The 22149-nt window shown below is 44.3% G+C and overlaps 1 protein-coding gene and 1 pseudogene across 5 annotated transcripts in view; one reads left to right on the forward strand and one right to left on the reverse strand.

Moving 5' to 3' along the window:
- Positions 1 to 574: 574 nt before the first annotated feature.
- LOC106606652 (sodium/myo-inositol cotransporter 2-like) lies at positions 575 to 11366 on the forward strand (annotated as a pseudogene).
- A 1557-nt stretch (positions 11367 to 12923) lies between these two features.
- LOC106606653 (rho GTPase-activating protein 17) overlaps positions 12924 to 22149 on the reverse strand; it is a 61073-nt gene continuing 51847 nt past the window's right edge. For 2 of the 5 annotated variants that reach the window (XM_045719980.1, XM_045719979.1), the window contains 9 exons: positions 21954 to 22035; positions 21563 to 21643; positions 21325 to 21438; positions 20820 to 20911; positions 20548 to 20665; positions 19325 to 19660; positions 18302 to 18423; positions 17539 to 17967; positions 12924 to 15085 (listed from right to left, as the gene is read on the reverse strand). In XM_045719980.1, the coding sequence (XP_045575936.1) occupies positions 14934 to 15085; positions 17539 to 17967; positions 18302 to 18423; positions 19325 to 19660; positions 20548 to 20665; positions 20820 to 20911; positions 21325 to 21438; positions 21563 to 21643; positions 21954 to 22035 (1526 nt within the window). In that variant the 3' untranslated portion in view covers positions 12924 to 14933. Of the gene's footprint in view, positions 15086 to 16334; positions 16386 to 17538; positions 17968 to 18301; positions 18424 to 19324; positions 19661 to 20547; positions 20666 to 20819; positions 20912 to 21324; positions 21439 to 21562; positions 21644 to 21953; positions 22036 to 22149 lie in introns of all 5 variants that reach the window. The other 3 variants (XM_045719982.1, XM_045719981.1, XM_045719983.1) reach the window with 3 other exon arrangements.

Raw genomic sequence — 22149 nt, forward strand, 5'->3', positions numbered from 1 at the left:
GTCAACTGTGGGACCTTATATAGACAGGTGTGTGCCTTTCCAAATCATGTCCAATCAATTGAATTGACCACAGGTGTACTCCAATCAAGTTGTAGAAACATCTCAAAGATGATCAATGGAAACAGGATGCGCCTGAGCTCAATTTCGAGTCTCATAGCAAAGGGTCTGAATACTAATGTAAATAAGGTAATTCTGTTTTTAATTTTTAATTCATTTGCCAACATTTCTAAAAACCTGTTTTTCGCTTCAATTGGGTATTTTGTGTAGATTGATGATATGTTTTTTTATTTAATCCATTTTAGAATAAGGCTGTAATGTAACAAAATGTGGAAAAGGTGAAGGGGTCTGAATACTTTCCGAATGCACTGTATGTTTGTGTATGTATGTGTGTCTTTCAGATGGGTTGGGTTGAAAGAGGAAGTAAAATTTTGGTTGGACCTTGTGTGCAATTGACCAATAAAGTGAACTTAATCTAGTGAATGGAGTGTTTGGAGGGTCTGTTGTGATTACAATCAACAATGACTACATTTCCCTCACCAGCAGGAGACACAATCACTCCCTGAGAATTTCAGTGACCTTTGACCCAAGTATGGCTACCACCCAGGGGACCAGCGTGCCCACCTCCCAATCCCCAGGTTTAGGTGTACCCACCCTGGTCACTGTAGACATTGTGGTGCTCGTTGTCTACTTCCTCCTTGTACTGGCTGTGGGCCTCTGGGTAAGTAGGACCAAACTTGGGAAATGGCACCCTAACAGCATCCGAAATGGAACCCTATTCCTATGTAGCTGGCCAAAAGTAGTGCACTATATAGGGAATAGGATTCCATTTCTAAATGATTTGATTTATTCCTGACACATCAGTAGCTCTGGTGAGATTGACTGAAACATGTCATGTGCTCTAATGGGATTTGTTTGGTTGTTGCTCTACAGTATATTCTTCCATCTGAATCTCAAAGTAGAGTTGTTCTTCTTCAGCACTCTCCTTTACTCCTTCAGCACACTCCTTCAGTACACTACTTCAGCACACTCCTTCAGCACACTACTTCAGCACACTAATTCAGCACATTAATTCAGCACACTCCTTCAGCACACTAATTCAACACACTCCTTCAAAACACTACTTCAGCACACTCCTTCAAAACACTACTTCAGCACACTCCTTCAGCACATTAATTCAGCACACTCCTTCAGCACACTAATTCAGCACACTCCTTCAGCACACTAATTCAGCACACTCCTTCAGCACACTAATTCAACACACTCCTTCAGCACACTAATTCAACACACTCCTTCAGCACACTAATTCAACACACTAATTCAGCACACTCCATCAGCACACTAATTCAGTACACTCCTTCAGCACACTAATTCAACACACTAATTCAGCACACTCCTTCAGCACACTAATTCAGTACACTCCTTCAGCACACTAATTCAGCACACTCCTTCAGCACACTAATTCAACACACTCCTTCAGCACACTAATTCAACACACTCCTTCAGCACACTAATTCAACACACTAATTCAGCACACTAATTCAGCACACTCCTTCAGCACACTAGTTCAACACACTCCTTCAGCACACTAATTCAGCACACTAATTCAGCACACTCCTTCAGCACACTCCTTCAGCACACTAGTTCAACACACTCCTCGAACACACTCCTTCAGCACACTCCTTCAGTACACTAATTCAGCACACTAATTCAGCACACTAATTCAACACACTCCTTCAGTACACTAATTCAGCACACTCCTTCAGCACACTCCTTCAGCACACTAATTCAACACACTCCTTCAGTACACTAATTCAGCACACTCCTTCAGCACACTCCTTCAGCTCACTAATTCAGCACACTCCTTCAGCACACTAATTCAGCACGCTCCTTCAGTACACTACTTCAGCACACTCCTTCAGCACACATTGAAGTCTGAATAGAGAATCCGTGTAACAGTCAGTCCTTCCCTTCCAGTCCATGTGGAAAACCAAGCGGAGCACGGTGGATGGATACTTCCTCGCAGGAAAGAGCATGTCCTGGTGACCAGTGAGTGAAAAGAAACAGAGATGTTGCTATGGAAACTACACACAAATGACATCCACGCAGTATGTTGAATGGATTCCAGATGTTCGATGCCAAGAGGAACCATTGTTGATTTATTCCTCTTTTTCTGAATAGTCCAGGACCAAACCAGATGGTGAAACAAAGCAGTCCTTGTAATGTTATTGGGGTGAAACTGAGATTTTATATGGAGAAATATGAATACTTTACAATGGGGTTGGCTTAAAGTCAGACATAGTTGTATTGTCACTCACTCATTCTCTCTCTCTTTATCTCTCTTACACTCTCTCTCTGCAGGTGGGCACCTCTCTGTTTGCCAGTAATGTGGGTAGCGGCCACTTCATGGGCCTGGCAGGCTCAGGAGCGGCAGCGGGCATCAGTGCTGTGGCATATGAGTAAGACTATACATTTGGACATTATAATTCATTATAAACTGGGCATAAAAAGTGTGGATCTCTATTACAGATGTGGGATCTTAATTTGCTCACCCTGTTGCAGGAGAACGTTCCTGCAATGCAGGCTTCTGAAGTTTGTAATTTCCACTTTGAAATTTCAGACTTGATTTTTCCATCACGAAAATGTATCAACCCCAACATAAATGTTCATTAATTACAATCCATACAATAATTCACATTTCCTGTTGCTACAGGATTAATTAAGACCCTACATCTGTACATGATTTTGATAAGGCATATGGTTTAATGCAAACTTCAAAATATAACTTTTTTATACTAAGTTTTGCATAAATCACTTACAAGTATCGATGTCTCTGGTTGGCAGGGGATGCTGATGGTGCTGTTCTTGGGTTGGCTTTTCCTGCCCATCTATATCGCTTCTGGGGTGAGAGGTCAACACACACCTGTCTGTAATACAGTCCACTCTCTGTACTACTGAAATATCACAAACCCACAAGTAGGCCTACTGAAATTCTATGCAACATCAAGCCAAGCATTTCAGCGCTCAAATACTTCATTACAGGCGAGGAGTTTTTCTTGAATATCCCCAAAAAGTATTGTGCCTATATTACTTATTACACCAGATTGGTGCCTCACTTTCCTCTCTGTGTACTGAGACACAACACTTCCCTCTCTGTGTACTGAGACACAACACTTCCCTCTCTGTGTACTGAGACACAACACTTCCCTCTCTGTGTACTGAGACACAACACTTCCCTCTCTGTGTACTGAGACACAACACTTTCCTCTCTGTGTACTGAGACACAACACTTTCCTCTCTGTGTACTGAGACACAACACTTCCCTCTCTGTGTACTGAGACACAACACTTAACTCTCTGTGTACTGAGACACAACACTTTCCTCTCTGTGTACTGAGACACAACACTTTCCTCTCTGTGTACTGAGACACAACACTTACCTCTCTGTGTACTGAGACACAACACTTCCCTCTCTGTGTACTGAGACACAACACTTTCCTCTCTGTGTACTGAGATAACTTGTTCAATCATTAATGTTCTGTCTGTATCCCTTTAACATGCAGGTGACTACCATGCCTGAATACTTGCAGAAGTGATTCGGGGGGAAGAGAATACAATTATTCATAGCTATTTTGTATTTATTCATTTACATCTTCACAAAGATATCGGTATACAACAATCAAACGACCCTAATTGAAGTATCAAAGTATTAGGTCTATGGAAAATACTTTGTTTGTCTGTGACAGAGTATGTATGTCCAGTACTGGTTCAGTGTTGTGCTGTGTTGTTTCAGGTGGTCTGGCTGCAGTCATCTACACAGACGCTGCCCAGACTGGCATCATGTTGATAGGAGCACTCACCCTCATGGGCTTCAGTAAGTCTCCTACTCTTACAGTGGTCAATACCGGTTCTGCTTTGGTGCTGTGTTGATCGGTGGCTACTGTATACACTAAGTATACCAAACATTAGGAACACCTTCCTAATATTGAGTTGCCTCAGAACAGCCTCAATTCGTTGGGGCATGGACTCTACAAGGTGTTGGAAGCATTCCACAGCGATGCTGGCCCATGTTGACTCCAATGCTTCCCACAGTTGTGTCAAGTTGTCTGGATGTCCTTTGGCTGGTGGACCATTCTTGATACACACGGGAAACTGTTGAGCGAGAAAAACCCAGCAGCGTCGCAGTTCTTGGCACAAACCAGTGCGCCTGACACCTACAACCATCTACACTGATTGAAGTGGATTTAAGTGCCATCAATAAGTGCCATCAATAAGGGATCATAGCTTTCACCTGGTCAGACTATGTCATGGAAAGAGCAGGTGTTCGTAATGTTTTGTATAGTCAGTGTATGATTCAAAGATAAATACTTTGTCTTTAATCAGAAAAACTTTCCAACAAGATTTTAGATTTCGTCAGTTATAGATTTTCATGTTTTTCACTCTCTGTATAGTTTACACTCTGTATGGTACAGTACAGGGCAGTACAGTACAGTACAGGGTGGTGCAGTGCAGGGCAGTACAGTACAGTACAGTACAGGGCAGTGCAGTACAGGGCAGTACAGTACAGGGCAGTACAGTACAGTACAGTACAGGGCAGTGCAGTACAGTACAGGGCAGTACAGGGCAGTGCAGTACAGGGCAGTGCAGTACAGTACAGGGCAGGGCAGTACAGTACAGTACAGTACAGGGCAGTGCAGTACCGTTTGCCTAACTGTCTAACTCTGTCCTACTCCTGTGGAGGTTTCGCTGAGGTGGGGGGCTGGAACGCCCTCCTAGAGGGGTATGCTACGGCCATCCCCTCGGTCCGCGACCCCAACACCACATGTGGCATCCCCCGGGACGACGCCTTCCACCTGTTCCGTGACCCCGTGACCTCTGACCTGCCCTGACCGGGCATCCTCCTGGGCATGTCCATACCCTCCATGTGGTACTGGTGCTCAGACCAGGTAACAGTGACACTGCTCAGGGACAGTCACTAGATGGGCAAGAGGACAAGATCTGAGGTATCAGAATTGATACACCTTAAAGGGGAATGGAAACACTATGCTTTAGAACACCATCTAACGAACTGTAAATCACCATATTGGCATTGTTGCATCACTGGCAGGAGAGTTTTGATACACCTTCATAATAAAACAAATGGATTGTTTAAGTGCTCTATACACTTGGGAGGCACATTCAGCTGCTCTGTCAACAGTTCCAGTCATTGATTCTGTGTTGTGTTGTATCCAGGTGATAGTGCAGCGCTCCCTGGCTGCTAAGAACCTGCTCCATGCTAAAGGAGGCTCCCTGCTGGCTGCCTACCTCAAGATCCTGCCCTTCTTCATGATGGTCCTGCCCGGCATGATCAGCAGAATACTCTACCCAGGTACAATGTCCTAAGTGCAACGCTTTGGTAGTAACTCTAGAGAGGATACTGTACCTAGGTAAAACCCGCTGATACCACTATCAAACAAAGGAGAGATAGTATATTTACAGCAGCGTTGTTGTTGTTGCGTCTAGACGAGGTGGCGTGTGGTGACCCTGAGGTGTGTACTGAGGTGTGTGGGAACCCAGTGGGCTGTTCAGACATCGCCTACGCCAAACTGGTCAAGAAGCTACTGCCCTCAGGTGAGGAAGTCTTCGTCTCTCTGTAACATTTTGTATATCTCTTTCTATCTGTCTTTCTCACTTCCTGTACACACAAACATCTTGTGGTATCCCAGGAGGTCTACCCCGGGGGATGGTAATAGAGGGGAGGTACGGGAGGCGACGTTGGCTCCCTCTGCTGGGAATACGGGAGCTGGGCACCCCGACACGGACAGCTCTAAGTGGAGGTAATTAGAGGAAAGTGCCAACCAGCCGTGGAGGCCAAATAAAAGGAGCACGGTGGCACACCGCGGGAGAGAACGGGGAGAGACCGCCACCAAGCAAAAGTAGAGAAGAAGAAGGACTGAGCCAAACCTAAGTGATTTTCTTTGTTATATTTAATTTCTGTCTAAGTAAAGTTGTTTTTGCGGACTAAAGCCTCCCTGTCTCTGTGTCAATCTCTACACGCTCAACCCAACACCCCACGGTTTACCACAACCTGCTGTGCGTTTCTTTCACTCTCTAGACCTGGTTCTTAGTTTTTTGTATTTTATCCCCCTTTTCATCTTATCCAATTACGATCTTGTCTCATCGCTGCAGCTCCCCTTGGAGCTCCGGAGAGGCGACGGTCGAGTCATGTGTCCTCCTAAACATGACCCGCCAAACCACGCTCCTTAACACCTGCCAGCTTAACCCAGAAGCCAGCCGCACCAATGTGTAGGAGGAAATACTGTTCAACTGAAGACCGAGGTCAGCCTGCAGGCGCCCGGCCCGTCACAAGGAGTCGCTAGAGCGCGATTAACTAAGTAAAACCCCCCCCACCCAAACCCTCCCCTAACGACGCTGGCCAATTGTGCATTGTCTCTCTCCCTATGTGTACTCGCCATACTCCTCTCCCTCTCTCTCTCTCTCTCGCTCTGTGTGTACTCTTCATACTCTTGTCTCTCTCTCTGTGTACTCTACATACTCCTGTCTCTCTCTCTGTGTACTCTACATACTCTTGTCTCTCTCTCTGTGTACTCTCCATACTCCTGTCTCTCTCTCTGTGTACTCTCCATACTCCTGTCTATCTCTCTGTGTACTCTCCATACTCCTGTCTCTCTCTCTCTCTCTGTGTACTCTCCATACTCCTGTCTCTCTCTCTGTGTACTCTCCATACTCCTGTCTCTCTCTCTGTGTAACCTCCATACTCCTGTCTCTCTCTGTGTGTACTCTCCATACTCCTGTCTCTCTCTCTGTGTACTCTCCATACTCCTGTCTCTCTCTCTCTCTGTGTACTCTCCATACTCCTGTCTCTCTCTCTGTGTACTCTCCATACTCCTGTCTCTCTCTCTGTGTACTCTCCATACTCCTGTCTCTCTCTGTGTGTACTCTCCATACTCCTGTCTCTCTCTCTGTGTACTCTCCATACTCCTGTCTCTCTCTCTCTGTGTACTCTCCATACTCCCGTCTCTCTCTCTGTGTACTCTCCATACTCCTGTCTCTCTCTGTGTGTACTCTCCATACTCCTGTCTCTCTCTCTGTGTACTCTCCATACTCCTGTCTCTCTCTCTGTGTACTCTCCATACTCCTGTCTCTCTCTCTCTGTGTACTCTCCATACTCCTGTCTCTCTCTCTCTGTGTACTCTCCATACTCCTGTCTCTCTCTCTCTGTGTACTCTCCATACTCCTGTCTCTCTCTGTGTGTACTCTCCATACTCCTGTCTCTCTCTCTGTGTACTCTCCATACTCCTGTCTCTCTCTCTGTGTACTCTCCATACTCCTGTCTCTCTCTCTCTGTGTACTCTCCATACTCCTGTCTCTCTCTCTCTGTGTACTCTCCATACTCCCGTCTCTCTCTCTGTGTACTCTCCATACTCCTGTCTCTCTCTGTGTGTACTCTCCATACTCCTGTCTCTCTCTCTGTGTACTCTCCATACTCCTGTCTCTCTCTCTGTGTACTCTCCATACTCCTGTCTCTCTCTCTCTGTGTACTCTCCATACTCCTGTCTCTCTCTCTCTGTGTACTCTCCATACTCCTGTCTCTCTCTCTCTGTGTACTCTCCATACTCCTGTCTCTCTCTCTCTGTGTACTCTCCATACTCCTGTCTCTCTCTCTCTGTGTACTCTCCATACTCCTGTCTCTCTCTCTCTGTGTACTCTCCATACTCCTCTCTCTCTCTCTCTCTCTCTCTGTGTACTCTCCATACTCCTGTCTCTCTCTCTCTGTGTACTCTCCATACTCCTGTCTCTCTGTGTACTCTCCATACTCCTGTCTCTCTCTGTGTACTCTCCATACTCCTGTCTCTCTCTTGCTCTCCAGGTCTGCGTGGTCTGATGATGGTGGTGATGATTGCTGCTCTCATGTCCTCCCTCACCTCCATCTTCAACAGCTCCAGCACCATCTTCACCATGGACCTGTGGAGGCATGTCCGGCCCCGCGCAACCGAGTGGGAACTCATGCTCGTGGGAAGGTACACATACACTCATACTCATGCATACACATACTCATGGGAAGGTACACATACACTATCCTCCTCAGGATGTTTGTGCTGGTTCTGGTGGTGGTGTCAGTGCTGTGGATCCCTGTGGTCCAGGCCAGACAGGGAGGACAGCTGTTTATCTACATCCAGTCCATCAGTACCTACCTCCAGCCTCCTGTTTCCATCGTCTTCCTGACTGGATGCTTCTGGAAGAGGACCAATGAGAAGGTGTGCTTGTGTGTGTGTTGGGGAGAGAGAGCGAGAGAGACCGGGAAGAGAGAGAGAGAGAGAGAGGTAGAATGTGTAAATACAGAGTACAGTATGTGAGGTAGTGAAAGTGTCTGTAGTGAAGGTGTCTGAAGTGAAATTATCTATAGTGAAGGTGTCTGTAGTGAAGGTGTCTGTAGTGTAGTGAAGGTGTCTGTAGTGAAATTATCTATAGTGAAGATTTATAGTGAAGGTGTCTGTGGTGAAAATGTGTGTAGTGAAGATCTTTGTAGTAAAAGTATGTGCAGTGAAAGTATGTGTAGTGAAGGTATATGTAGTGAAAGTATGTGCAGTGAAAGTATGTGTAGTGATGGTAAGTGTAATGAAGGTATGTGTAGTGAAAGTGTGATGAAAATTTGTGTAGTGAAAGTATATGTAGTGAAAGTATGTGCAGTGATGGTATGTGTAGTGAAGGTGTGTGTGTAGTGAAATGTTGTGTTGTGAAGGTGTGTGTAGTGAAATTATTTGTAGTGAAAGTATGTATAGTGAAAGTATGTGTAGAGAAGGTATGTGTAGTGAAGCTGTCTGTAGTGAAGTTTTGTGTAGTGAAAATGTGTGTAGTGAAGGTATGTGCAGTGAAGATGTCTGTGGTGAAGGTACGTGTAGTGAAGGTATGTAGGTGTGTGTAGTGAAATTGTTTGTAGTGAAAGTGTCTGTAGGGAAGGTGTCTGTAGTGAAGGTGTGTGTTGTGAAAATGTCTGTAGTGAAGGTACAGTACCAGTCAAAAGTTTGGACACAGCTACTCATTCAAGGGTTTTTCTTTATTTCTACATTGTAGAATAATAGTGAAGACATCAAAACTATGAAATAACACATACGGAATCATGTAGTAACCAAAAAAGTGTTTTTATATGCTGAGCACTTGTTGGCTGCTTGGGTCCAAATCTTCCCAAACCATATCAATTGGGTTGAGGTCGGGTGATTGTGGAGGCCAGGTCATCTAATGCAGCACTTCATCACTCTCCTTCTTGGCCAAATAGCCTTTACACAGCCTGGAGGTGTGTTGGGTCATTGTCATGTTGAAAAACAAATGATTGTCCCACTAAGCACAAACCAGATGGGATGGCGTATCGCTGCAGAATGCTGTGGTAGCCATTCTGGTTAAGTGTGCCTTGAATTGTAAGTAAATCACTGACAGTGTCACCAGCAAAGCACCCCCACATCATCACACCTCCTCCTCCATGCTTCACAATGGGAACCACACATGTGGAGAGCATCCGTTCAGCTAATCTGCCTCTCACAAAGACACTGCAGTTGGAACCAAAAATCTAACATTTGGACTCAAACCAAAGGACACATTTCCATGGGTCGAATGTCAATTGCTTGTGTTTCTTGGCCCAAGCAAGTCTCTTCTTATTATTGGTGTACTTTAGTAGGGGTTTCTTTGCAGCAATTCGACCATGAAGGCCTGATTCTCACAGTCTCCTCTGAACAGTTGATGTTGAGATCTGTTTGTTATTTGAACTCTGTGAAGCATTTATTTGGGCTGCAATTTCTGAGGCTGGTAACTAATGAACTTATCCTCTGCAGCAGAGGTAACTCTGGGTCTTCCATTCCTGTGTCGGTCCTCATGAGAGCCAGTTTCATCTTAGAGCTTGATGATTTTTGCGACTGCACAGTTCCGTATTGACTGACCTTCATGTCTTAAAGTAATGATGGACTGTCGTTTCTCTTTGCTTATTTGAGCTGTTCTTGCCATAATATGGACTTGGTCTTTTACCAAATAGGGCTGTCTTCTGTATACCATCCCGACCTGGTCACAACACAACTGATTGGCTCAAATGCATTAAGGAAAGAAATTCCACAAATTAACTTAACAAGGCACACCTGTTAATTGAAATGCATTCCAGGTGACTACCTCATGAAGCTGATTGAGAGAATGCCAAGAGTGTGCAAAGCTGTCATGTGAAGAATCTCAAATATATTTTGACTTGTTTAACACTTTTTTGGTTACTACACGATTCAATGTGTTATTTCATAGTTTTGATGTCTTCACTATTATTCTACAATGTAGAAAATAGTACAAAGAAAAAAACACCCTGGAATGAGTAGGTGTGTCCAAACATTTGGTACTGTGTGTGTAGTGAAGGTGTGTGTAGTGAAGGTGTGTGTAGTAAAGGTGTGTGTAGTAAAGGTGTGTGTAGTAAAGGTGTGTGTAGTAAAGGTGTGTGTAGTAAAGGTGTGTGTAGTGAAGGTGTGTGTAGTGAAGGTGTGTGTAGTGAAGGTGTCTGTAGTGAAGGTAAGTGTTTGCATCTGAAAATAGGCTGTACTTGGTTTTTCACCTACAGGAATGAAATGCTACTCAATTTGCAATCAGATTGCAGTAAAAGTCAGATTGCAGTACCAATCAGATGTATTGAAAGATGATGTTGAGATGAAATGTGTTCTGCAGGGGGCTTTCTGGGGCCTGTTCCTGGGCCTACTGGTGGGCGGTGTGAGGATGGTCCTAGACTTTATCTATCCCTCACCACTGTGTTACCAGGAGGACAGCAGGCCTGATGTGGTGAAACATGTCCACTACCTCTACTTCTCCACCATGCTGTCTCTGCTCACCCTGGTGGTGGTGGTGGGGGTCAGCCTGGCCACGGAGAAACCCAGCCCACAGCAGGTGAGGGGAGGCTGGGGAGTGCTACTAAACCAGAGCTCAAATACAGTATCTTGATTGTGATTGTGAAGGCAATTGTGTATTTGAACAAATCAACCTATTGATTTCAACGACACTGTGATAAATTAAGAATTTGCATCTACAGTACTGTCTAAATCAAATATAAACTTGAGATAGGAGACAGTTCTAAATGTGAGCACGATATGGCCTGTTACTGTTGGCCTATCACTAACCGTTGCTGTGTTTGTGTTGTTGCTGCTACGGAACAGATCAGCCACCTCACCTGGTTCACCAGATTTGATAAGGTGGAGAAGAGCAGTGGAGCTTTAGAGACAGTAGAGACTGTGACTAGTGCTACAGAGACCAAGGAGTGCAGAGCAGGAGATAACCTTCTCCTGCTCTCTGTCTTCTAACGGAGAGACACACCTTCAGAGGAAATGTGGGCAGTGTTGTCCCTTTTTAGGTAGCAGTAGGTTAATACTGGTAAGTTGCTTCAACAATACTAAGGACCATGATTCATACAATACTCACAATCCCAGTGCTTGAAGTGGACTGAAATAGGTGCCAGCACTCATTTTGGGTGCCAGTACTGTTTATATTTAGGTGCAGGAATATTTTTAAGCCAGCAATATTCTATAAGATGCTGGTACTCAAAACTGAGGCGCCAGTACTGGTGTGTTCCAGTCCAAATCAAACACTGCTCATACGCATATACCCATACTTCTCTCTCCCCAGTCTCCTCAGAAGCCAGTGTGAGGAGCCAGTCCAGGCTGAAGGCGCCCTCTACTGGCTGTGTGGGATGGAGCGGCAAAAGGAGGGTGACAGCGCCCCACAGCCCCCTCTTCTTCTCGACCCCGCTAGCTCTCTGGAAGAGGACCCATGCCTTAGCCACGTGGTCGACGCCAACCTCATCATCTGCCTCTCCATCGCCGTCTTTATCATTGGCTACTGGGCCTAGTGAGGAATTCTCAACAACCAAAGACATTGGCAGGGACAGGTGGTGCTTGGCCATTGCTGCAGCATCATAGGAGTGCTACTGAAGTGTCACAGCAAAGGCTGTTATTTATTATTGTATAATAGCAATGTATAGTTGTTTTTTTTAACCCCCCCCCTTCAGAGGACAAATATCTTTTTTTTTTACAGCTTTTTTTGCTACATACACATACATGGTACTTTAATATAAAGCAGTCACATAACAATAATACATTACCAAACAAACTCTTTAATCCCAACCCTCAACCACTCTCAGCCCATCCCACCTATCACCATAGACCACCCTCATTTGGTTTCCATGTGCCATATATTTTTCAATTGTGCTGTGATTTTTTTTCTCCACATTTTTGAATCTTTCTAATCGTATATTATGCACAGATTGTGAGCTAAAGATGAAAATCTTTCCTATGAGTATTATATTATTTATTGACTGGCTATGGCTTTCCAAATTGCCCAACACTGCTATTTGTAAGGTTAATTTGAATGTTGTGATTTTTTTTTTTTACCATTCCTGAACCTGTGACCAGAAACAAGCTACATAGGGGCAATACCAGAATAAATGATCTAGTGATTCTGTCTCTTCACAGAAAAATCTACAGAGCTGAGATTGCCATATATATATATGGGGCATACAACAATCTGTTGGTGGCAAGAATTTTATATAATAATTTAAATTGAAAACTAAGTATTGAATCAAGTAGTATTTTGTATCAGTTCATAAATCCTATGCCATGGAATTGGTACATCAAAAATCTCCTCCCATTTATTTTGTAACCTATATGGCACAGCTGTTAACATTTTTGACCTCAGATGAAACAGGTATATTTTTCTATTTATGCCAGTTCCTTTCAGCCAATTTGTATCTTTACTATATGGCAGCAATGTATAGTTTTGATTGGCAGTGTTTAAATGGGCATGATGCCTCTCAATATGCTACATGTATTATAGTTCTTACTAATAGTATACATTAGATTAGAATATACAGTATAAATTCAGTATTCAGCTGACATGAATAAACACGGAATATTACTGTTTTAATTCATGTTTTGTTTATTTGGAGTAATAATACCCAAAACTATTTTCCTTTAATATGAACAAACAGTGGAGGATCCATTCACTCATTATTGAAAATCTTTGTTCATTTTCAGGTTGAAAAGACATGGGCAGAAAAAAAGCAACGCAAATCACATTCAAAACGTGCAATAATCAAAAGCAGAGTGAGAAGCCAGGTTACCCACTAAAGATTGTCAACATAATATCCTTAATTTGAATAGTAATCTGGGATATTGTTCTGTTGGGTTGTTGCTTGTCCATTTCCTGAGCTAAATTAAATCAAATCATTTCTCAAATAAAAAAGCTGTGGCAGGGAATGTCCAATCCATCCCTTTTCTTTTAAAGGGGAAATCTGTGATTGGTATACACATTTTTGGCAGGGGTGACTGTTTGAATTCAGCTCTGTTCAATAACAATGTATCACATGGTTTGATTGGGGTTGAATAAAACACGGTCCTATAGTATATTGAGGTAAGACAGGTTAAAAACAACAACAGATGAAACAGGGTGAATATTGGGGGTGGAGAAGGCACAGTATGAAACGAAACAGTTACTTAAATTGCACTCCTCACTGGTACTTATTTGGTCCTTGGCAACTATTTATTAAAACATTTATATTAGAAACACAAAGCAGCACACTCACCAAACGTACTTATTAATCAACTGGCATCTTTGGTCCATGAGAGATTCTCATCAAATCAAGTATGGCAATTTATAGGATTCTTTGGGCTCACCATGTATATTTGCTCATCAATAGCACTTTCTGTATTACATTTCTATTATTTGGCCCATTAAAAACCATTAAAGAAAGTTCTCAAATGGGGCAAAATTGCAGTTTTGTAGACAATCTTAGGTAATGCATTGAGGACATACAAATGAGCAATTTCCATTCAAAAAACATTCCTTCAACCACCATACAATGCACCACAGGGAAGAAAGTTACATAATACAAAAATACTAGTTCTGAGCTTTTAGGTTTACAAGCTTAGCCTCCCACCCCACCTCCAATTCAATGTCAACATTCTACAATGGATCCAAAGATCAATGATGAAACAGTATATTCAGATTTGCATCAGATGCTTCCAGGTACTGGGTCATAACATTACAGCTTCACCAGCATTGGAGTTCAGTGGTTTTATATGTGGCGTTTAATCAAAAGCTTTGATTTGGGAATTCTAAATTCCAACAGAACAAAGTGTATAAATCAATATCAAATATTTCAATGCCCTTGGACACGGGAAAAATGGGTCACCTTTTTTTAACACAAATGCTACCTAGGTTGTTTTGAGAAGCATTTTTTTTTCTGAGAGCTTCAGGTTTTTGATAGAGGTATCATTTAATATTTTTAAATGTAAGGTTGTCTAACTATACAAATACTTTTTGAGATCAACTGACACTAACCAAAGAGTTTATCAAATTGAACAACTCCTGTTAAACCTAGGGGTCCTGTCTGTCTGTGTGTGTTTCTACTGAATGTGTGTTCACAACCTTTTTGCTTTGTAAGACTGTATTTATTGTAAAAGATAAATGGAAAATATGTTGCGCTTGTGTTATTCAATAGAAGGCTACAGTGGCATCTCTAGCTGCAGGCCAACCTCCTATCATGTTTAGCAGGTTGAAGGTTCAATGAACATGTGGTGATCCTGTGGTGCAGTTCCAATACTGTTCAGGGTTGATGGCTTATGGATATGGATGGAAGGGTGTTGGTGTTGAGGGTGGTGGGTGCCAACAGTGTTGAGTTTGGATTACGGAGTAAGAGAAGGTTGTCTAGTCCCTGTATTGTTGTAGAGAGTAATGTTAGCTAGGGGTTGTTTGTTGCAGACATTATTGCTCACTGGATTGATGGAGCACAGGGAGTTTGTATGGTCCAGTCTGTAGAGGCTCAGAGCTGACTCTGACTACGGCGATTGGATGAATGGCTAGCATATTGGCCAATTGGGGCAGAATGTTTTTTTGGGGTGATGTCAGTTGGAGTGATCCCTCCCGCTTTCACAGACTGGTGCTCTCTGATTGGATCTCAGGGTCCGAGGGTGGGGTTGGAGAGGGGGCGGGCTCATGACCAGCAGAGCTCTCCCCTTGTATGTCCACCGTAATTTCAGGGATAAGGGCTCGGCCAATCCCCTTCAAGTTCAGGCTGGCATCTACAGAAGACATTTAGATTGACAGGTAAGTGATCAATCAGGCAAAACACAGCCTACTAGGGTTAGGATTAATTCCATTTTAATTCAGGCAATTCAGGGGATAAATTTAAATTCCAGTTCAAGAATTGAGAAGTGCTATTTATTAACCAATTCAGGGGATAAATGAAAATTTCAGTTTGAGAAGTGGTATTTATTAGCCAATTCGGGATATAAATTAAAATGCCAGTTCAAGAATTGAGAAGTGCAATTTATCGTTTTCAATTAGGATTTTTCGATTTCAGGTCACTTCCTGAATTGATGCATTTGACCTTAACCCTGTAGTACACCACTATCAGCCTGCAACAAGAAGCTCTACAGAACAGAGGCACACGCATCACCGAACAGACCATATCCACATCAGACACATCAAACCTAAGGAAAGCACACAATCTCTGCATACTGCAGAAAAGACACCAAAGATTTGTCATATTGTAAAAATATATATATATAATAAAAAAGGAAATGCATTTGACTATGACAGGGAAGTTGAATGCCACTTTTGCATACTGGAGAAAAGACACCAAGGATTTGTCATATTGTAAAAATATATATATATAATAAAAAAGGAAATGCATTTGACTATGACAGGGAAGTTGAATGCCACGTTCTAGTCACAGTTCGTACAATTTCCGATGTGGGAAATGTGATTTCAATAACAGAGTGGCTTGGAGAGTATTGTTGGTGTGTTACTCTGAAATGCTAGAAGTGCATCACCTAGGTTCTAGAGTGCTTCAAAGAAATTAAACTAAATCCAGTCATTTAGATGGTCTGGACATAAATGTTCAAATATCCCACAACTCTTTGCTTTTATGCAGATTCATTCTAAACTTAATGTCCAGGCCTTCTATTATTTGACTTAGATAAGAAATAGGAAGTAGAGTACCGACTGGACCATCGGTATCAGACTGGACCATCTCTTGGACTATCCCAGGGGTGTTAAGAGTGGTTAGTTAACAAGGGTAGGTGTAAGTAGCCTTCAACCACAGCACAACGGGGTGGGAATCACATGTATGTTATTTACTATTGGCAGGCAGGGTTAATGCATTGGGCTCAACCACACACACACACACACACACACACACACACACACACACACACACACACACACACACACACACACACACACACGCAGACTAACACACGAGCACGTACGCACACACACGGAGAGCAAGGGGCTGCAAATCAGAGCGTCAGCCAATCATATCCTTACCATTACCTGCCTCTCAATCTCAGCTCACAGGCAGGGCGGCAGCTCACACATCTGCAATATTCCAATATTTACCCATCATGCATTTTAAATTAAATCACCACAATTACAGTGTAAGGTGTGCGTGAGGCAATACTAAAGGCAGTGAGACCAGAATCCAAGTGAACAAACACCTTTCACTGTTACATTTCTCTCTCTGTGAGAGTCCTGATGAAATCACACAATGCTCGATTAGCTAGCATTGTCAGCAGCATATGATTTCATTGGCAGTTGGACAGTTAACTGTGTTAATACAGTAGGAAGTACAGGGCTGTGTAACTATGTCTGAAACAGACTTAGCCAGAGCTTGAAAAAAAAGATTCTCAAAATGTCCTTCCAGACTAAAGAAAGAATGCATAGATAACATGCAGTATAATATAATATTAGTGGCCTGAGGGCACACACTTAATGTGTAGTGAAAAGTGTTATGAAATGTCATGTAATATTTTAAATGATTTGAAAGTAAATGAATGCTGTTAGCACAGGCCCAGAGACAGTATCGTACACCGAGACAAATTCCTGGCTACATAGTTGAATAGCAAAGTTTTTTTCTGATTTGGACTCTGAGCATATAATGGAACGTTTGGCAAACACGGACATTTCCATTAGTGCAGGAAGTGTGTGTGTGTGTGTGTGGAAATAGGGCCAACAATACATCAGTATGTGCTACTGCAATACTGTGTCTGAGTCAGCCAGGGAGCCTCCTGCTCTGCATGGAACCTTGAGAGTTCCTACCAGGAAAACTGCCACTCCCACCCACCCACACACACCCCCACCCACAAACTCCTCTGTTGAGATTCGTTTCCAGCTCTGATTATTATGTGAAGCTAATGAAGGAGCCGATTGGGGAATAATACACTGAAACTATATCCTTCTTTTAGTCATCCCTCTGTCCTTCCTTTCTCTGGGTGCATTTTATACTGTGTCGTCCTTTCTCACCAGAGTGTGTTTCCTTTTTTACCACACGATGTAGCATATCTCTGATAGGATATGGGCTATGACTCTATTACCTATGACTCACACAGCACATATTGAGAGCTGGATCGTGTCCTCTGTTGTAAGGTATACTGGCCCACGAGCTTACCCAAGTAAGTTTGTGTCATGACAGTTTAATATCCGTTATAGTCATGAGTAGTTTGGATTGGGAAAGGATGGACTGTAACTTTACCGGTGATGACCTTGGAGGCGGAGCCGCAGGTCCCGTTGTTGTCGTCATTGGTGGGCGGCTGACGCGGCGGGGGAACTGTAGGTCGGGAGCGTGGCTTAGGAGCCGGCCTGGTGGGGCGAGGGAGGGAGCCAGAGTGGAAGGAGGATAGAGGGGTGAAGGGGGTGGAGGTTGGACCATCATGAGGAGGGGTGCTAGGGGGTGTGGGGGTGTGGGGCGGAGAGGGGTCTGACTCCCCCTGAGACTGGGGGGCTTGTGGGGGCTGTGGGGGCGGGTGGCTGGGGGCGTGGATGGGGGTTTCTTTACCAGAGTGGCGTCGTGGAGCGATGAGGGGGTAGGGGTTGTTAGACGCGGGACTGTGGCCAAGGGTGGAGACATTAGCTACAAAGGGGTTGGCCTGTTTGGGTGGGGCAGGGGCTTGCTTCTTAGTACCTGGGGAAGACAATAAACCCATGTATTTAAACTATGAAATCACAATGTTCAAAGCACTGATAAGTACGTGAGTTAAAAAGGTCTGAGCTTTCTGTCTGATTTGATGCTATTGTGGTCCTCTGTAGCTCAGTTGGTAGAAAATGGTGCTTGCAATGCCAGGATAGTTGGTTCGATTCCCGGCACCACCCATGTATGCATGACTGTAAGTCGTTGTGGATAAAAGTGTCTGCTAAATGGGATATACTATTTGAAATACGTTGTGTCAGTCTCTTAAGTGGAAACTACCAGAGGGTGTAGAGAGGTGTGGTTGGGTACTCAGAGTGTGTTCTCTCACCTCTGCGCCCAATGTGGGGGCTGGGACCCCTGCATCCTGCCTGGGAGTGGGGCGTCCCCACGGTGAGCTGGGAACCCCCGTTCCTCAGGGGAGCGGGGGTGGAGGTGGGGTCATGGCCAGGGCTGTGGAGATAGAGGACAGGACAAACCCACTGTCACCTGTCAGTCTACAAGCCATGTCTCAATCAATGCAAATTGATGACATGCAAAAACTGCATCACAGGTCAGGGTTAGTCACTTCATTGGCAATCATGTATAAGAACAATTACAGTGACAATTAGCCAGTTACATGAGTCAAATCACAAAAGACAATTATGTCTCTCAAATCACAGTGTGTTTCCAACTGACCCAAAACAGATGCAAAAACACTACAGGAAACACGGGAAGTTCATTCAAGGAAACTAACTACAGTCGCACATGCATTGAGGATAACCAGAGCAGGAGTACCAAGCCTGCTTGGGACGATACCAGCATGGTAAACCATAGGGCTGTGAGTCGAGAGTTTGGGACGATCACAAAGCAAACATTAGACAACTACATGAAACGCCAAAGCAGGCAGATAGGTATGCATGCTTGGGGGGAGGGCTGACCAACAGACAGCCACATGAACGGTCCAGACAGACAAATATTTAGGAAGGCTGGTAGGAAGGCAGACACTTGAGGGAGCAGGACAAGCACCCTGTCTGGGAAGGGATAGGACAATAGACAAGCTCCAATCACAAAGCCGCTCCCTGGATCACTAGGAGAGGCCTTTCAACAAACAGCTAAATCATTGGATTTGAGACATCGGTTTGATTTACAGCATACTTGATTTCATTGGGTGTGATTACAACACACAGTATCAGCCTGCATAGAACATAAATGGAACAATATGGGACAACCAAACACATAACGGTCAATGACAGAGTGAGTAGCTGTAGGTTGATCAATCAGGATCGACAGCAGGGCGGCGCGCAACCTTCTGGTTTCTGTTTGGCTGATTGGTGACGGGAGGGGAGGGACTCAGTTTCTGCTTCCTCCTTACCTGCTCTCCTCAGCGCTGTGCTGGGTAAGAGGCAGAGGCTGCTGCCCTGTGGCCACCTGGACCTCTGGTGCCCCACCCTGACCTTGACCCCCACCACCACCCCCACCCCCCCCAGCCAGGCCAGGCTGGACAGCCTCCGTACTCCCACACAGAGTTTGCTCCTGGGTCTGGGGCTCAGCCACAGGCTGGGTCTGGGTGACTCCTACAGCCTCTGGCGGTGGTAGAGGGGGCTGGAAGACGGGCGAAGAGGCATGATGGTGCTGTTTTCTATTTAGAGTGGCAGCTCTACGTGGGGTGGGGGTAGGGGTGTGGTCACCCAGTTTGTTAGGAGCGGGGCTATACAGGGGGGAGAGGGGAGAGAGTGAGGGGTGAAGACACACCAATGACAACATCAGAGAGGAGAGAGACAGAGACAGAGAGGAGAGAGACAGAAAGACAGAGACAGAGACAGGGACTGATACCGACAGATTAAAAGAGAGACCACTTCAGAGAGAGAGAGAGAGAGAGAGAGAGAGAGAGAGAGAAGAATGAGGTATTAACCAAAGGCCTTTACTGAAGCAGAGATCACATGAGATCAAAGTGACCTTTGAACTAGTGAACTTTGAGCTCCTGCCATTTCTTTCAGCATGACAACAGAATAGAGTGACAAAACACACAACCAGTAACCTAAAACCTAGGCTTTAATAGAGGTGGCATATAAGAGGTTCAAAGTGTTAAACATTGTTTCGTATTTCAAAATGGTGACACAGCTTGATAAAAGTGTGATTCAATTCAAGACAAGTGAGGGTTAATCCTTATATCTCCTGAAACAATGTGTTAAATTTACGAACAATTCTTAGTGAGAAGTGTGCTTATTCATCACGTTCACCGCTGGCCTCGGTTTAAACACACATTTTATTGGTTTGTTTCTATAATCATCTTACATATCGGTAATACTGTAGTGTTAAAACACACACAAACACATTGGAATTGGAATGGACTTTCACAAACTGGGATTCTGGATTCACAAACTGTCTCCTAGGGTATAGCTTGGACTTTATTAAGAAGGCAGTGGCATTGGCTGTTCCTGCTCCCCAGCGGGTGTTTCTTTGACTGTGATGGACTCGTCAGCCACTACATAGAGGGCTGAGACGGCCCCCCTGGACTCCTGCCTGGTTAGTGTCCGGGGATGGATGCTGAGACCTGGGCTGGGACGGGGGCTGCTACGGGGGTAGGACAGGTACCTGTCTTTGCGGGGAGTGTCCCCTTCCACCAGGCTTCCAGGGCGTCGCCTTTCAAAAGGGCCTGGGTCAGGTTCAGGGGTCATGGCCACGAACATGCCCGACACGTTAAAGTCCACGTCTGGTGAGAAGTGAAACACAGAGAGGTCAGCAAACAAGACAACGGGCATTTCCTGTTCTATGTCGCGTGAGGAGTAACTTAGGAGTAACATAGTCACTTAGATAAAGACTTTCTGTAACACAATCCCTCCCAGGTTGAAGTAGAGGTCTCTTACCATCTGGGAAGAACCAGTCAGCGTGCTGGATGATGGGTTCTATGATGGCCACCACATGGACCGAGGTAGCAGCAGCCATCTCTGCCAGAGTCCTGAGGACAGAGGGGGAGAGAGAGATCAAGATCAATGAAACATCAAGCTAAATCTGTTGTTAGGAAATTAACTACTGATATATGTACTGTACAACACTACCAATGCTAATTGTTTAACTCAAATGCAAGGGATAGATTTGTAGAAATAAGAAGACAGGGAAGCACTGCTAAGGTACACAATGGTTGTTTTTTGTAGACAGAAGGCGCTCTTTGGTAAAAGGGGTAAATGGGTCATCAAAAAGAAAGGAGGGCCAAGACATTTGTAAACAAAGATTTTAAATGTGTTATCTTTGTTTCCACTGAACATGCCATACAAATAAAGGAATTGTTATGAATTATATGAAGAGTGCCTTGGTCCTTTCTTTTTGATGCCTGCGATGGATGTTGTATATCCTCCACAGTGTATTGCTCACCCCTCAGTCTTGGACCAGAGCAGGTTGGGTCCCAGCACTATGGCGATGTTACTGGGAGTCATCTTATTCACCTCACTGTCCTGGGCCAGCTTGGCTAGGAACTTTACCAGATACCTAAAAACAAAATCCCAATGGGGGATTGAACCATAGACCTTGTGTGCATCTCATAAATAAATCACTTTTGGGAGCATATAACTCGAGTGGTGGACGATTAAATGTCTCCAGCATTGACACTCACCTGAAGTTGGCCTTGTGGTTCTTTGGCAAACCGTCACATGCCACCCACAAAGCCTGAAGCCTCCTGTCTGGGTCAGACACACTGTACAACACCACATTACATACCCAAATAAGATGGTACAATGTTTCACAGTCTCTATAATAAACACTTGTTGGGTTTGGGTCGTATTCATTAGGGCACACCATAGCAAAACGCTTTGCAACGGAAAACGCAAAAAAATATTTCTTATTTGCCAAATCCAAGTTTCGGTCCGTTTTCTTCTGTTTTGTGCCTAGTGAATACGAGCATGGTCTTGAAAAGTGTTTCACTGCAGCGTGTGATGAGTATATTGTCCAGTGTATTTGTGGACAGTGAATCATTGTGTACACAGGTGGATATGTAGTATTCTTACTTGGAGGCTTGTGTCCACTCATCATACAGTGCAAAGGTCATTAGGGGTTCAGGCAGCTCTCTGAGGTAAGACTTCAGAGCTCCTGGACAGAGACACGGACAACACAACCACAAATATAATGCATTCTAGTACATGAACTGAATGGGGTTCAATTGTGCGTTTGGAAGTAGTGGGACTGCCCCCCTAAAATCAAATC

The sequence above is a fragment of the Salmo salar genome, chromosome ssa06 (genome assembly GCF_905237065.1).
Source record: "Salmo salar chromosome ssa06, Ssal_v3.1, whole genome shotgun sequence".
Lineage (NCBI taxonomy): Eukaryota > Metazoa > Chordata > Actinopteri > Salmoniformes > Salmonidae > Salmo > Salmo salar.